Source organism: Poecile atricapillus, chromosome 23 (genome assembly GCF_030490865.1).
Source record: "Poecile atricapillus isolate bPoeAtr1 chromosome 23, bPoeAtr1.hap1, whole genome shotgun sequence".
In the NCBI taxonomy this organism is placed as follows: domain Eukaryota; kingdom Metazoa; phylum Chordata; class Aves; order Passeriformes; family Paridae; genus Poecile; species Poecile atricapillus.
Window position 1 is genome coordinate 3,750,943 of NC_081271.1, and position 13,940 is coordinate 3,764,882.

Genomic DNA, 13,940 nt, shown 5'->3' on the forward strand with positions numbered 1-13,940 from the left:
ACAGCACTACTGGGTTTTCTTCTGGCTACTTCTCCTGAGCGTTGCCTTCCTCTTCCTCATCCGTGTCCTGGAGTTGCAGTGGCTGCAGTCTGCAGCATCACCCAAGGCCTAGCTGGACTGGGGAGGGGGAGCTGAGAGGCATCTCTGCTCCTCCCCCACATCAAAACCCTAGAATAATAAAATGGGAGGAAAAATGGGGGAATTGTAATGACGGAGCAGGGGGTAGGATGTAAGGTGTAGGATCTGTGGTAGGATCTAAGGTATGGTTGGTGCCTTTATATAATCATGAAGGGTTCAGGGAGCTGCAGAAGCTCTCACTGATGCTGTGAGTTGCAGGTTCTCAGTACATCAAGGGGTGCAGGTGTGCTCCCACGCATCCCCTGCTCTGGCAACACCTCGGGCTGCCCGAAGCCCTGGGTTTGCTTCAGACCCGCGTCCCTCAGTGCCACCACATGCCCTCAGTCCCTGCTGTAATTCACATCTAATGTTCCTTTGCTGCTGTCCGGGGGACACTGCTGAGGCTGGAAGGTCCGTGATCAGCCTTTCCCACGGCACCACAAAGCGCTCACAGAGGGAGCTGTTTCCGACCGCCGGGGTAAAGCGCTCGCTTTGACACAGACGCCACGTTTCCGTGTCCGCCCCAGCCTCCCGAAACACGGGTGGGTTTCACTGCAGCCGCAGCCAGCAGCTTTGCAGGGACCAGAACAGCCCGGCCGAGCTGCCACGGAGGGTGTTCTGCACCAGGATGGGCAGGAAGGGGCCGGAGAGGCTGCAGAGGGGAGGGATGGAGGTGCCGGGCTGATCACCCTGCTTGCTGTAGCCTCCGGCAGTGCCACGGGTGACTCAGGGTGGCCGGCAAACAACGCCCGTGTGCCAGCTCGCCCCGTGTCCCTGAGTCACCGGCCACAGCCTCGTGGCAAGTTGTCTCCGTGCCTCACAGCACGCGAGCCCCTCGCCGTGATCCCCTTCCCAGCACGGCTCAGAAGGGTGGGTTTTCCACCTGCAAACGTCCAGCAGTACCCCGAGGACATCGCCACCAGAAACCCCCAAAAAGCACCGTGGGGACAGCAGCGATCTTCGGTGAGCCCGGGTGCTCCCCCGCCCGCCCCAAGGTACCTTCACCCCACCGGGACCATTCCCACCCGGGAGAAATGGAAATATAATCCCAGAAGTTTCCATGCGAGCAGTGCTGGTCGGGGTCCGGAGCTGGCACTGGGTGGGTCCCCCCCGCCCTGGATCCTCCGGTGTCCCTAGCCCGCTCCCGGCCGGTTTCTGGCTGCTGGGGGAGCAGCACAGCGGCGTGAAAGTCTTTCTGTTTGCTTGGCGAAAAGTCTGGTTTCTCAGCCTGGAATACAAGAAACCCAGCTGGGGTTGCGCTGTGCCGCTCGTCCCGCTGTTCCAAACCTCCCGGCGCAACATCTGCACCGGCAGCAAGGAGGGGAGGCCCGGGGGCCACCCCCCTCCCGGCACCGCCCGCCTGGATCCCCCTGGCCGCGGGGGAGGGTCGGGCAGGCGAGGGGAGGAGAGGGGAAGGCCGAGGAGGGGAGGGCAAAGGAGAGGAGGGCCGGGCCGGCCAGCAGCTGCTGCTCGCGGAACCGGAGCTCGTTTCCTGCTCGCTGTCTCCTGGCTGTACGGTCCCTCCCTACGCCCCAGTGCCTCAGTTTCCCCCTCCCAGGGACTGTGGAGGTGAGTGGAAGGTGAGGATGGGCAGAGCATCCCTGGGCGTGGCGGGGGGGGCGGTTCAGGGCTCTGCTGCCCCCCAACCCCGTGTCCCCCCACTCGGTGCCAATCCCGACCGCCGGTCCCCTCCGCCCGCACAACTGAGAGCATCGCTGCATTGTCACGGGGAGGGGACAGAACCGACGGGTGATTCTGCGGGGCTGGGGAGGGCTCAGCTCCCCCGATCCCGTGTCCTGCGTGTCCCTGGGACGCTCCGTGGCAAGGTAGAGCTTTTCCTCCGGCTGACCCCTCCCCACAGCCTCTCCCGGGGGCAGCGGCGTCCTCCCTGCTCCGTCCTCCCTGCTTTTCCCCTCCAGCTCCTGACCTCTGCTGCCCTCGGGACAGAGGGAAAAGAGAGCAGTCCCTGCTTCTCCTCCTCCCTTCCCAGATCCACCAGTGTTCCCAGTGATGAGTAGGATGGGGTGGGAAGAGCTTTACTAAGATCCTTGAGGGATGCTCTGTGCATCATCACGGAGATGTCTTTATCACAGATGTGCTTTGGGGTAAAGGAGAAGCAGGAAGAGGAAAGTGATGTGGAGTGTGAAGCCTGGCCATGACCAGATTTCCTCTTTTTACCAAAATTCAGTTGCAAGAGCTAGGTCCCTCCGTGGGGTGGTGTTGGGCAGGGGGGACAGGCTGAGCAGCAAAAACAGGGGGGCACATTTGCTCCTCCCCAAGCGTTGTCTGTGCCCAGGGCTCCCCGGGACATGACCAGGCTGTGGTGTGTGGATCCTCAGCAAAGGGCAACACAGGTTTGTCCCCTCTCCTCAGCCCTTCTCCCCACAGCTCCATACTGGGGCCTTGCAAACCTGGGGTGTGCTCATGCACCCACATCCCTGCCTCAAACCAGAGGAGCTGACAGGGATTTTCCCCTCCCTCCATGGATTAAAACCCACCCAAACCAAGGCAAGTTTCCGCAGCGTTCGCCAGGGTGGTATCCCTGCCCAGGCCCACACCTGGGATGTTTCTCCTGAGCACAAAAACGTTTGTAAGAGCTTCCAGTGCCTTCACCTTTTTCTGACACCCTCCCAGCTCAGCTGGTGGTTGAAAGCAAGGGCTTTGGCGAAGCTGTCACAGGAAACCCTCCCTGCCCGCTGGCCTTTCACTGGAAGGGCTCTCCTGGGGTCCAGCCCAGCTCAGCAGCCTGGCTTCTGGTGTCCAGGTTGGATAACAAACCCAGAGCAGCCTGGCCATGGTGGGAGCCAGCAGCAGCAGCAGCAGCGAGGCAATCTGCTGAAATCCTCCCAGCTTCCATTAGCTCTGCAGTCCTTTCCCACCCTGCTTCCATGTGCCTGGAAGGCACGTGAGCAGCTTCCGCCACCTGCTCCCAAGAGGCTGCTGCTCCTGCAAGGGCAAGAGGGGGACCCTGACCCGCAAGGCGGGATGGGGTGTCCCTGCTCCAGGGGTGCTCCCCATATGTCTGACCTGGGTGATGTCCCCATAGGCATTTCTGCAGCCAAGCAAAGCCGGCATGAGATGAGTCAGGGCTGGCTACAACCCCCCCTCCTCCCTCCTGCTTGCAGGAGCAGTGTTAAGGGAAGAAATGCAAAAGGCTTTGATGGAAGGAGCAGAGACAGAGGCAGCCTGGTTCAGGCTGTGCCCTCCTCCACTGCCACTGACCTTTGTGGGCTGAAAGCTGGGATTTTGCATCAAGCCTGCAGGAACTGAGTTTTCCTAGGAGTTTCTGATCTTGCTTGCAGTTCTCAAGGGGGTTTGAGTGTACCAGAGTGCTGGCAGGATAATCCTTTCTGTAGGAAACTGTGTAACACAAGGCTTGTTGTTCTAGCTCCTCTGAGACTCTGCCAAAGCGTAGGGGCTGGAAAGCCTTCCCAGGCAACACGGTCCCCCTGGCATCATGTCCAGTGGGAATCAAGGCCGGGAGATGGGCTTTTTTCAGAGCTGTTGAGGCTGGAATAGATGCTCCCAGCCTGAGCAGCTGCCTTTGTTCCATCTCCCTGGGGCTGCTGTGTGGTGACCTTGGCAGGTGCCAGTGCAGTGACTTGAGCTCCTGGAAGACAGCCCATCTACACGGGGCACTGCTGCCTGGGCAGCCTCTGTGGTAGAAGGACAGGTGGGAGCGCTGCAAACTCTCTGGGGAGGTTTGCAGTGCTGCCTCAGTTTCCCCAGCCTCATCCTGTCCCACTAGGAGCACTCAGGGGAAGAGCAGAAATCTGTCCTCAGGTCTCACAGGCCTGTCATGAATGCATAGGCCATGTCCTCTGTCCCCACGCTGCCACTCTGGAGGTGCCAGTCCCTGCTGTGCCTCGCTGGGAGCCTTATCCGATGTCTGCCCAGGGAGGAAGTGGTTAAAATAACCGGATTTCCTGGGTGTGATGCTGGAAGGGAAGGCGACCTGCAGAAGTGATTGGAGGGAAGGTGACCTGCAGAACTGCTTTGCAAGGCACTTTCTGGTGTCCGGAAAGTCCTGAGTGAGACTGAACTTGAATTCCAGCTAGAACTCGGTCTTTCCAGCCAAAATTTAAGAGCTTAAGTAACTCCTTTCTCTGCACACCCCCAGCCCTCTCCTCCTGAGGGCAGCCGAATTTATTCATAGCACCCTTGTCCCACTGCAGGGGTGGCCGCCACCTTCCAGGTGCCACGATAACACTCAGGAGCGAGAGGGCAAAGAGCGGTGGTTCAAAGGTGGGAGCTCTTCGTCTTCCCGAGCCTTTCCCAGCCCCGGGACTTGGCCGGAAAAAGCAAAACTTTGTTCCTCGTGCTCGGGCTGGCAAGACAGAGGGCACAGGCTAGTGCTCGGGGCAGTGCTGGGAGTGGGAGACAGATGCAAGGAAAGCTGGTCCCCTGGGAGATGCCAGGGGGTTTGGGGATGCCTAGCGGGAATGTGCTGCACCCCTCCTCCCACGGCTTCAGTGGCATGATGAGGCTGTTTGTAGGGTGATTTGACTTTTATTTGATTTCCTCGCTGGTGCTTCCTCTGTGCTAATCTGCTTCCACCCTCCCCAGGGGTGGTAGAAGGAGAGGTGGAGGAAAAGGTCACCCGACTCCAGCTGCAGAAGCCAAGTTGGTGGGATGGATCCAACCCCGCTCCCTCCGGCCCCAGGGCTGATCTTGCTGGTTTTTGCAGCAGCTGTGTGGCTGATTCCTAAAGCCAGGAGATCCCTCCCATCCCCCTAGTGAGGCCAAGAGGCTGCAGAGGAAGGAAGCGGTATCTTTGCTCCAAAACAACTTGCTCTGCTCTTGGCTGTTGCAGGCACCCGCTGCATGGAGGAAGCCACTTACTGCTGCAGCCCTCCCCATCCCCTCTCCTGACGCCACTGTGGCAGGGTGACACCGTGGCTCTCTGGGTGCTGTGGCAGGGTGACACCGTGGCTCTCTGGGTGCAGTGGCAGGGTGACACCGTGGCTCTCTGGTTGCAGTGGGAGGGTGATACCGTGGTTCTCTGGGTGCAGCATCCAGGGACGGTTCCATCAGCTGCTGCCACAAAGTGCCAATTTTGTCAGTGTCATCGCCACCCAACAGCACCTGCAGCTGGGAAACCTGGCACTGAGACACCAGGTGTAGTATGGGATGCACTTGGGGGTGGGGATCCAGGAGGGTCCCCTTCCTGCTGACCTCTGCTGTCCCTCTGCCAGCCTTCTGGGTGACACGGCATGAGTGTGCCGGCCAACGAGCTGGGCAACCCGGCCCATGCCATCTTTGAGAGGTTCCTGCGTGCCGGGGAGTGCCGAGAGGTGCTGGCCTGCTTTGTGGAGCTATGTCAGCAGCTGGGGCTGCAGGGCAGCGGGCTACAGCTATACCACGGCCTCAAGGCTGCCCTCAACTACTGGAATGCCAAGGCCCTGTGGAGCAAGCTGGATAAGAAAGCTGGGCACAAGGACTATGACCAAGGCACAGCCTGCGCTGGCACCAAGGTACCCGTGATGTGGGGTGAGGGGTTTGGGTGTCTCCCTGCCCTGTGTCCTTGTCTCCAGGGTGAGAACATCCCCTGGGACACTCTAGCTCTCATCCCAGGAGGATGCAGGATGTGCCAGGTGGGAGGTTGGTGGAGTTTTATGGGACAGGATGTTAATTAGCACTGCTCAGATCCCCATGGCATGATGCCACCTCAGTGCCACCCAGCCAGCAGAGTCCTTCCTCCTCCCAGCTGCCTCTCGCTGGGGACATCCCATGGCAGGGCTGAGGGAGCTGTCAAGTCCTTTCTGGGAGACAGGAGCATCCCAAGTAGGATGTCCCTATGGGACATGTTCCCTGTCCCACAGATGATGGCTTTTGTCCTGACTGCTGTGTCCTGTTGTCCCAGCCCTGTGCAGAAGCTGTCAGGAGACCAAACCCATGTCAGGGCTGCAGCAGACCCTCACCTTGTCTCATCCAGTGCTTTAATTGCTGCCATTGCCCTGTGTGAAGGCAAGGTTCAGGGGGTGGGGGGCACCCCGGTTTACAGGGAGAATCAGGCAGAAAAGGGGAATACTAAGGAGGTCCAGATCCAGGCCCCGCAAGCGGGGAGGTGCTGCCTTTGGGAGTGCTGGGGGGTTCACCCAGACCGTGCTCTGGGGCTGCCCACCCCCTCCACTGCTGTCCTGTGCCATGGCAGTGCCTGGTGGTGGGCGCTGGCCCCTGCGGGCTTCGGGAGGCCATTGAGCTGGCGCTGCTGGGTGCCCGCGTGGTGCTGCTGGAGAAACGCGACTCCTTCTCCCGCAACAATGTCCTGCACCTCTGGCCCTTCACCATCCATGACCTGCGGGCGCTGGGCGCCAAGAAGTTCTACGGACGCTTCTGCACTGGCACACTGGACCATATCAGTGAGTTCCAGGAGGACCAGGCTCTGGGGTCCCTGAGTGTGGGGAGTCCAGGGGTGCAGCCCTGAGCACCTCTCTCCCCTCCCAGGTATCCGGCAGCTCCAGCTGATCCTGCTGAAGGTGGCTTTGCTCCTGGGGGTGGAGGTACACACGAATGTGAGGTTCGAGGGCCTTGCTCCCCCCACGGGCAAGGCAGGTATGGTATCTCTGCAGGGTGGGTGGCATTCCTGGGGACAAGGACAGGGCTGTGGGTGGCCACTCTGAGCCCCTCAAGCCCTCTGCTAGCCCAGGGCATGTCATTTTGGGGGGCATGAGGTGCAGCCCTTTCCCTGCTCCCTGGGACCAGCACATCTGTGACCACCCCTCTCCCTGCAGGTGGCTGGCAGGCTGTGCTGCAGCCCAGTTCCTCTCCCCTCACCCACTATGAATTCGACGTCCTCATCTCAGCTGGCGGTGGCAAATTTGTCCCTGAAGGTGACAACAGGAGTCCCTGCAGCCCCAGGGCCAATATGGGGGGCTGGGTGGGGGTTCACGCCTCTGCCCCCCTGCAGGGTTCAAGCGGAAGGAGACGCGTGGGAAATTGGCCATTGGCATCACCACCAACTTCATCAACCGCCACAGCCGGGCTGAGGTGGAGGTGGCTGAGATCAGTGGCGTGGCCCGAATCTACAACCAGAAGTTCTTCCAGAACCTGTACAACAAAACGGGTCAGTGGTCCCGTGGTCCCAACCCCTGTGTGTGGGGCATTGGGGGCTCCTGCCCCCTCCTGGGGGAGCTGGGGGCTCAGCCCCAGGATGTCCCCAGTAATGGGGTGCATGTCCCCACATGGTACCCCACTGCAGGGGACATTTGGTGTCTGAGTCCAGTGCTGGGGCACCCTGTGTCCCTCCCTGGCTCAGCCCCTTCCCTGTCAGCAGGCATTGACCTGGAAAACATAGTGTACTACAAGGATGACACTCACTATTTCGTCATGACGGCCAAGAAGCAGAGCCTGCTCAAGAAAGGGGTCATCCTTCAGGTGAGAAGGCAGGATCTGGCCCTGGGATCTCACAGCAATGAGAAACTGAAAGCCTTGAAAGTGGGATGCAAGTTGTGGATGCTGGTTTGCACACCCCTGGGGTGGTAGGGGCTGTAGCAGCAGTTGCCAGTTCTGCAGGAAAAATCCTTCCAGGGTACTGAGAGTGCAGTGGCACAGCTGCACCCTAGAGCTGGCTGCTCGCAGGCTGAGGGACAAACATCACCTCCCACATCCCAGTCAGCTTCACCCCATCCCCACAGGACAAAGCAGACATTGAGAGCCTCCTGTCCCCAGAGAATGTGAACCGGGACGCCCTCCTTAGCTATGCCAAAGAAGCTGCCAACTTCTCCACCAACTACTGCCTGCCTGAGCTGGAGTTTGCCCTCAACCATCGGGACCTGCCGGATGTCGACATGTTCGACTTCACCTGCATGACACGTTCAGAGAATGCAGCACTGGTGCGGGAGCACAACGGGAGCCGTCTGCTCATAGGGCTGGTGGGCGACTGCTTGGTGGAGGTGAGAGTTTCCCCTGTGGCAACACCTCATGCCCCCATTCCCTTCTCCCTGCAACATGCATTGGTTGCAATATATTTTCCCTCTGTAAGTGCTTCTCATCCCAATTGCCCAGTGCCCCCCATCCTTGGGCAGACTCCCAGTAGTGGCATGTTTTGGGGAGGTTATTCCCTTCTCCAGCCCTGCTGGAGATGTGGGGTTGGCTCAGGATGGAGGAGTAGCCCAGCCCCTCCCCAGATGCAGCTGTGCTGGCTGGGAAGGAGACGGCCACCCATCCTCTCCGTGCGCGTCCTGCTGCCGCTCCCTCTTTCATCCCCGGCCAAGCCTGGCAGCTCCCAGCCTCCTCCCAGCTGCCCCGACCAGCCATGCAACTCCAGCTCCAGCTCTGCCTTTCCCTTCACAGCCCTTCTGGCCGCTGGGCACCGGGGTGGCCAGGGGCTTCCTTGCTGCCTTCGATGCAGCATGGATGGTGCGGCGGTGGGCAGCTGGGACACCCCCGCTGGAGGTGCTGGCTGAAAGGTGAGTGTCCCCATCCTGCTGGGCTGGGTCTGGAGCACCTGAGGATGGTAGCAGTGATGCCAGCCCTGTCCCTTGCACCCAGAGAGAGCATCTACCAGCACCTTTCGCAGACATCCCCAGACAACACCAACAAGAACATCAGTCAGTACAGCATCGACCCGACCACGCGCTACTCCAACATCAACCTGCAGGCCATCAAAGCCAGCCAGGTACCTGGCCAGGTCCTGCCATGGGACAGCCAGCCAGCCCAGCCTCCCTGGCTGTCAGGGTGATGTTAATTTACCCTGTCCCCTGTCCCCAGGGTGTGAGACTGACACTGTTAGTCCCCAGGACACTGAATGCTTTGCCCATTGTGGATGGCAGAGGGGTCTGGGGAGTGGCGTGGGGGTGTCCAGGTGTCCCTCTTGCCAGGGCCAGCTCCCTGTGTGGTGTCATTGGCTCTGTACGGGTGGTGACCCACCACTGGCATGTCCCCATTGGCAGGTCAAGGACCTTTACCTCGTGGGCATGGCGGAGGTGGACCACAAGAGCAAGAGTGACAACCGGCTCAGCATCGGTAGGAGCAACCAGTCCTGCCCAATTCCTTCCCCCCCTCCCCCACCATTGCCCTGATTTTCCTCCCCATCCTTATTTTTTGCGCCCTGGCCTGTGTCCAGCAGGCTGTCCTGGTGACACCAATGGTTTCTATCCCCTCTGCTTGTGGCCCACGTGGGGACACAATCCCCCTCTGCCTTCTCTGGAGGTTCTGCCTTCTCTGCTCCTCCAGCCTGCATTGATGCTGAGCCATGAAATATTGACAAATGCTTTATCAACATTTATTGAGGCTTGCAGGGATGGTTGTGGGGGGACAGGGGATGTCTCAGGTTGCTCCCTTGGGATCCCTTCCCTGTCACAGATGCTGTGGCAGGAGGTGGACTGGGGTGGGGGGTGTCCCCTGTCTCTGCCTCCCCAGCAGCCCCTGGAGCTGTCTGTGAAGAGCTGCTGAGCTGGTGCCAGGCCAGCACTGCTGGATACCCTGGTGTGGCTGTGACCAACTTCAGCACCTCCTGGAGCAGTGGCTTGGCCCTCTGCGCCCTCATCCACCGCTTCCGTCCAGACCTGGTGTGAGTGCGTGGGAGCCCCTGGAACCCTCCACCCTGCAGAGCCCACCCTGATGGCAGCCATGTCTCCCCCCAGGGACTTTGACTCTGTGGATCCTCAGGATGCCGTTCAGACCCACCAGGCTATGCTGGACATAGCAGAGCAGGAGCTGGGCATCCAGCCTGTCCTCTCCAGTGCTGAGATGGCCACCATGACAGGGCCTGACCATCTGGACCTCATTACCTACCTCAGCCACTTCTATCAAGTTTTCAGGAGCTCTCCAGGTGTGGGATTTTGGGGGGATTTGTCCCATCCTGAGCCGCACTGGGGCTGGCTGGGTGCTCTCCTCTTTGTTGGGTGGATCCCACCAAAATGGCCATGCCCTGTGCAGAGGTGGAGGTCAGCAAGAAGTCACTGTCTCCCCATCACACTCGAGGGGCCATCCTCTTCCTCAGCAAGCTGCAGAAGAGCCGGAACCTGGCACACAAACGTGCCCAGGTGAGGGACCCTCACCCAAACCCTCATGGCACACCAAAACCCTGTCCCACTCCCCACCCTAACCACCCCCTTTGGATTTGCAGAACAGTGCCCAGAAGGACACTGAGGCCAAGAGGAGCCGCAGGGATGCTGAGGTGGGTCTGCCCCAGGTGCCCCAAGGGGGGCTCTGCTGGGGTGTAGCTGTCCTGGGGGGAAGAGTGTGGGGCTGACCCTCCCCTCGGGTCACTTGTAGCAGGACACGGGGCTGGATGGAGACACTCCGGACACTGCCCACAAGGTGCCACAAACCAGCGTGATGGACCCAGGGCAGGTTGGTCCTCGTGTCACCTTGGGATGGGGGTCCAGCTCAGGGCAGCTGGGCACTGGGGGAGCACCAAGGGCTGGCAGAGCCAAGCCAAGGGCTGGGACCAGGGCTGCACAAGCGAACGCCCACAGGTTCCCAGCTCCTCCCTGCCTGTTTCCTGACCCAACTGGTTTTCTGGAGCCAAGACTTGCCGCTCCCTCACCCACCTCAAGCACCCAGACGCAGCGCTGCGAGAGGGGCAAAGCCCTGCCCCGTGCCCCCATGGCTGCCGGCACAGCCACAGGGCAGGGCAGGTGCCAGGCCCCCGGTGCCACCCCAGCCTGTCCTCTCCCCCTGCAGCCTCCGAGGGAGAGGACAGGGGAGAACAGTGATGCCTGCTACATCTGTGGCCGCCGTGTCTACATCCTGGAGCGAGCCAGCGCCGAGGGACGCTTCTTCCACCGCGGCTGCTTCCAGTGCCAGCGCTGCGGGGCCACGCTGCGCCTGGGCGACTACGCCTTCAACGAGGAGGATGGTGAGGCGGCTTTTGGGGAGAGGGAATGCTTGGGGCATGACTTCTCCACCTTGCAGGTTGTCACATGAGCTTGCCCCCCCTTCACCCAGGTCATTTTTACTGCTCGCTGCACTACCCCAATCCACCCAGCACGGACCTGCCCCAGGATGAGGCTTCAGCACTGCTTGATGGGGTAAATCACCCTAAATCCCTGTAGGTGATGGAGGAAAGGCAAAATGTGGAGGGGGATAGTTGGGTGTGGCCCTGTGCTGCATCACCCCTCTCCTCTGCCTCTGCTGTAGGATGTTGATGCTGCTGCCCACCCACCCTCAGATGCTGGATGCTCATGTGTGTCCCCCATGGAGTGGGCACCCAGTCCACTTCAGCCCACTCCAGCAGCCGCACAGGCAGGGGAAGAGCCTGGGGAAATTGAGGACACTGCAGATGTTGGTGACATGGAGGAGCAGGAGCTGCTGGCACAGCCTGGGGGGGATGTGAGGGAAGAGGAGGTTCCCAGAGTGGAGCCCCAAGAGACAGCAGAGGAGGGTGAGGAGAGTGGGGGCAGGAGGAAGATCATCCTTACACCACTGGAGAAGCTCAGTCTATCCACGCTGAACCTCACTGGTGAAGCAGAGCCCGAGCCTCCACTGAAGCCAGATTGTCTGCATCTCCAAGCAGCACCTGAGGCCCTCCCTGCCCTGTGGCAAGGACAAGGTGCCTGGAAGGAGGAGGAGGAGAAAATTGACATGGAGAAAGGTGGGTGGTACAAACTGGAGTCTCCAGATGAGCAGAGCTCTGAGTCACTCCAGGACCCTTTTGTATCCCACATCTTGCTCATGAGGAACCAGCCTGAAACAGCTCTTTTCTTGGGCAGATTTGGAAGAGAGTGACAGTGAGGAGGAGGAGAAAGAGGAGGAGGAAGGCACAGGTCTTGGCATCATGAAAGAGCTGGTGAGGATTTTTCCCAAGTAATGGTGGGACCACCAGCACAGGGGTAGCTGGAGCTCTTGCTCCTCTCTCAGAGGCATTGGGCTCAGCTGTGGTGCCAAGGCAGGAGGTGCCTGGTGCAGGGACTGACCCCCTTGCCATGCCACCATCCTTTCACAGTACCCAGACCCCAGAGAAGAGGAGAAATACCCCACCTGGAAGCGCACATTGGCCCGCCGGGCCAGGGAATCCCAGATGAAGAGGTTCTGCAGAGCCCAGGTAACCCACAGGGGAGAGCCAGGCCCCCAGCGTGGCACTGTAGCCTGTTCCCTCCGTCCTGCTGCTGGTGGCCACATGCTGGCAGGTGCTGGCCTGCAGGTGAGTGCTGCCCTTCTCTTACAGGCCATCCAGAGGCGGCTGGAGGAGATTGAAGTGACTTTCCGGGAACTGGAGCAGCAGGGCATCAAGTTGGAGAAGTTACTCCGGGATGAGAATGGTAAGGCCAGGGTGGACAGAGCACTGTGACCCTGCAGTGGGGGTCTGCATCCTGCTCACCACTCCCCTGTCCTGCAGAGAGCCTGGCTGACCAGCAGACACAGTGGACAAACCAGCTGCTGTACCTGGTCCAGAAGAAGAACAACTTGATGACCGAGGAGTCAGACCTCATGATTGCGTAAGGCCTGGGGGACGCTCCCTGGTTGGTGTGGGGGGCTCAGCTCATCCCAGTCCCCTGTGAACCGAGTACCCAGCACACCCTTTTCCTTCCCACAGGGTGCAGGAACTGAAGCTGGAGGAGCAGCAGTGCCAGCTTGATGAGAAGCTCCGGAGTTACATGAACAAGGAGGGTGAGTGGCAGCATGTGCTAGGGAGAGGATCCCTTTGCATGGTGCAGGGAGCAGGTATGGGCTTGTGGCCTTCTCAGCTCAGCTCTGGCCCCCTGCACCCACAGATACCCTGAAGACAGCTGAGGATGAGAAAGCTGAGCAGGAGATCCTGAAGCAGCTGGTGGAGGTGGTGAATAAGCGGAACGTCCTCATCCAGTTGCAGGAGGAGAAGCGGCTCAGCGAGCTGCGGGCTTGATCCGCACAGCCCCGGAGGCAGCGGATCCTCCCCGGGGGACAAGCAGAGTGTGTGTGTGTGAGTCTTGGGCTGAGCATTACTCTGAGTTACCTCTGGAGGTGGCGATGCCCCAGCTGCCCACAGCTGCCAGCTGCTGCCACAGCAAATCCAGCTCCCTGCTTGCCAAAGTCTGTCACGGAGGGGCCAGACCTGCTGGTGGATGCCCACATGAGGAGACACCAAGAAACACTCAGCTTTGGGGTGCTGAGAGGGTGTTACTGTGTGTGGCTGGATTGCCTTTGCCTTGTGCTTGCTGCAAAACCAGACTCACAGGGGAGTGCAGAAGCGGGCTGTGGTGGCTCCCAGCAGCAAGGAGGTGACTGGCCACCAAAGGCAGGCCACAGGGCAGATGCCTTATGTGCAGGGGCACCTTCCGGAATGGTCCCTTGAAACCACCCTGGGACATCCTTCCCAGCTGAGGGCATCCATCCCAGCCTGTCCATCTCAAGGGACATCTGGCTGTACAAGCTGGGGCCCGTGACAGACAGACTGGGCTGATCCAGCTGTTCTGCACCACTGCTTTTGGATGCCATGTCCCACTGTTCCCAGCTGCTGCAAGAAACCAGGGTCAGAACCCTACCATGAACCCCTTGGGCCAGGGAAGGCTTTTTTGTCCAGTAGCTCCTAAGGAATTGTGCTCAGGGCCAGCACTCTAATACAGAGGACAAGGGACACCAGCAGGCTCTGCCCTCCTTGCCCCTTTGGGATTTCTTCTGCTTGATGATGACACACTGGCTTTGGCACAGACTTCAGACACCCCTGGAGTCCCTGGCTGTTGCAAGGTGGCCTCTGTGGCCAAATGGTGCTCATGGCAGCCCCAGATGTATTGGGACAGGGGTCCCAGGTGTAGGTTCCTCTGTTAGCAGCACCACCCTGTGCTCAGCCCTCATCCTGCCATTCCCCTCAGCACCTCCTCCAGCCCTGCCTGTGTTTGCACCAGCCCTACAATTCTGCTGCAAACCCCCTCCCTTCAAATAAAGGCCCCTGACCC

The 13,940-nt window shown here is 60.1% G+C and overlaps 1 protein-coding gene across 12 annotated transcripts; it reads left to right on the forward strand.

The window, feature by feature from the left end:
- The first annotated feature begins 219 nt into the window (after nt 1-219).
- Nucleotides 220-13,828, forward strand: MICAL1 (microtubule associated monooxygenase, calponin and LIM domain containing 1). Of its 12 annotated transcripts, XM_058855638.1 has the most exons (26): nt 1,523-1,686; nt 4,931-5,235; nt 5,313-5,591; nt 6,272-6,479; nt 6,565-6,672; nt 6,852-6,950; nt 7,028-7,183; nt 7,394-7,494; nt 7,755-8,012; nt 8,413-8,528; nt 8,611-8,737; nt 9,012-9,084; nt 9,481-9,631; nt 9,705-9,892; nt 10,000-10,106; nt 10,190-10,240; nt 10,339-10,416; nt 10,750-10,924; nt 11,014-11,096; nt 11,206-11,659; nt 11,778-11,854; nt 12,011-12,109; nt 12,233-12,326; nt 12,404-12,503; nt 12,602-12,675; nt 12,780-13,828. In XM_058855638.1, the coding sequence occupies exons 3-26, from the start codon at nt 5,331-5,333 to the stop codon at nt 12,908-12,910; spliced, it is 3,369 nt and encodes a 1,122-aa protein (XP_058711621.1). In that variant the 5' UTR covers nt 1,523-1,686; nt 4,931-5,235; nt 5,313-5,330; the 3' UTR covers nt 12,911-13,828. The 12 variants fall into 12 exon arrangements, with proteins under 12 accessions (XP_058711611.1, XP_058711617.1, XP_058711620.1 ...); XM_058855628.1 differs by lacking the exon at nt 1,523-1,686 and adding an exon at nt 220-1,112 and having other exon boundaries at nt 10,339-10,924; XM_058855634.1 differs by lacking the exon at nt 1,523-1,686 and adding an exon at nt 220-1,112 and having other exon boundaries at nt 5,097-5,235; nt 10,339-10,924.
- Nucleotides 13,829-13,940: the final 112 nt, after the last annotated feature.

Coding starts and splice junctions, on each gene's coding strand:
- MICAL1 (XM_058855628.1), top strand. CDS start 5,331: ATGAGTGTGCCGGCCAACGAGCTGGGCAACCCGGCCCATGCCATCTTT. Junction 6,480..6,564: donor TGGCACACTGGACCATATCA/GTGAGTTCCAGG, acceptor CTCCCCTCCCAG/GTATCCGGCAGCTCCAGCTG. Junction 10,241..10,338: donor GGAGCCGCAGGGATGCTGAG/GTGGGTCTGCCC, acceptor GGTCACTTGTAG/CAGGACACGGGGCTGGATGG.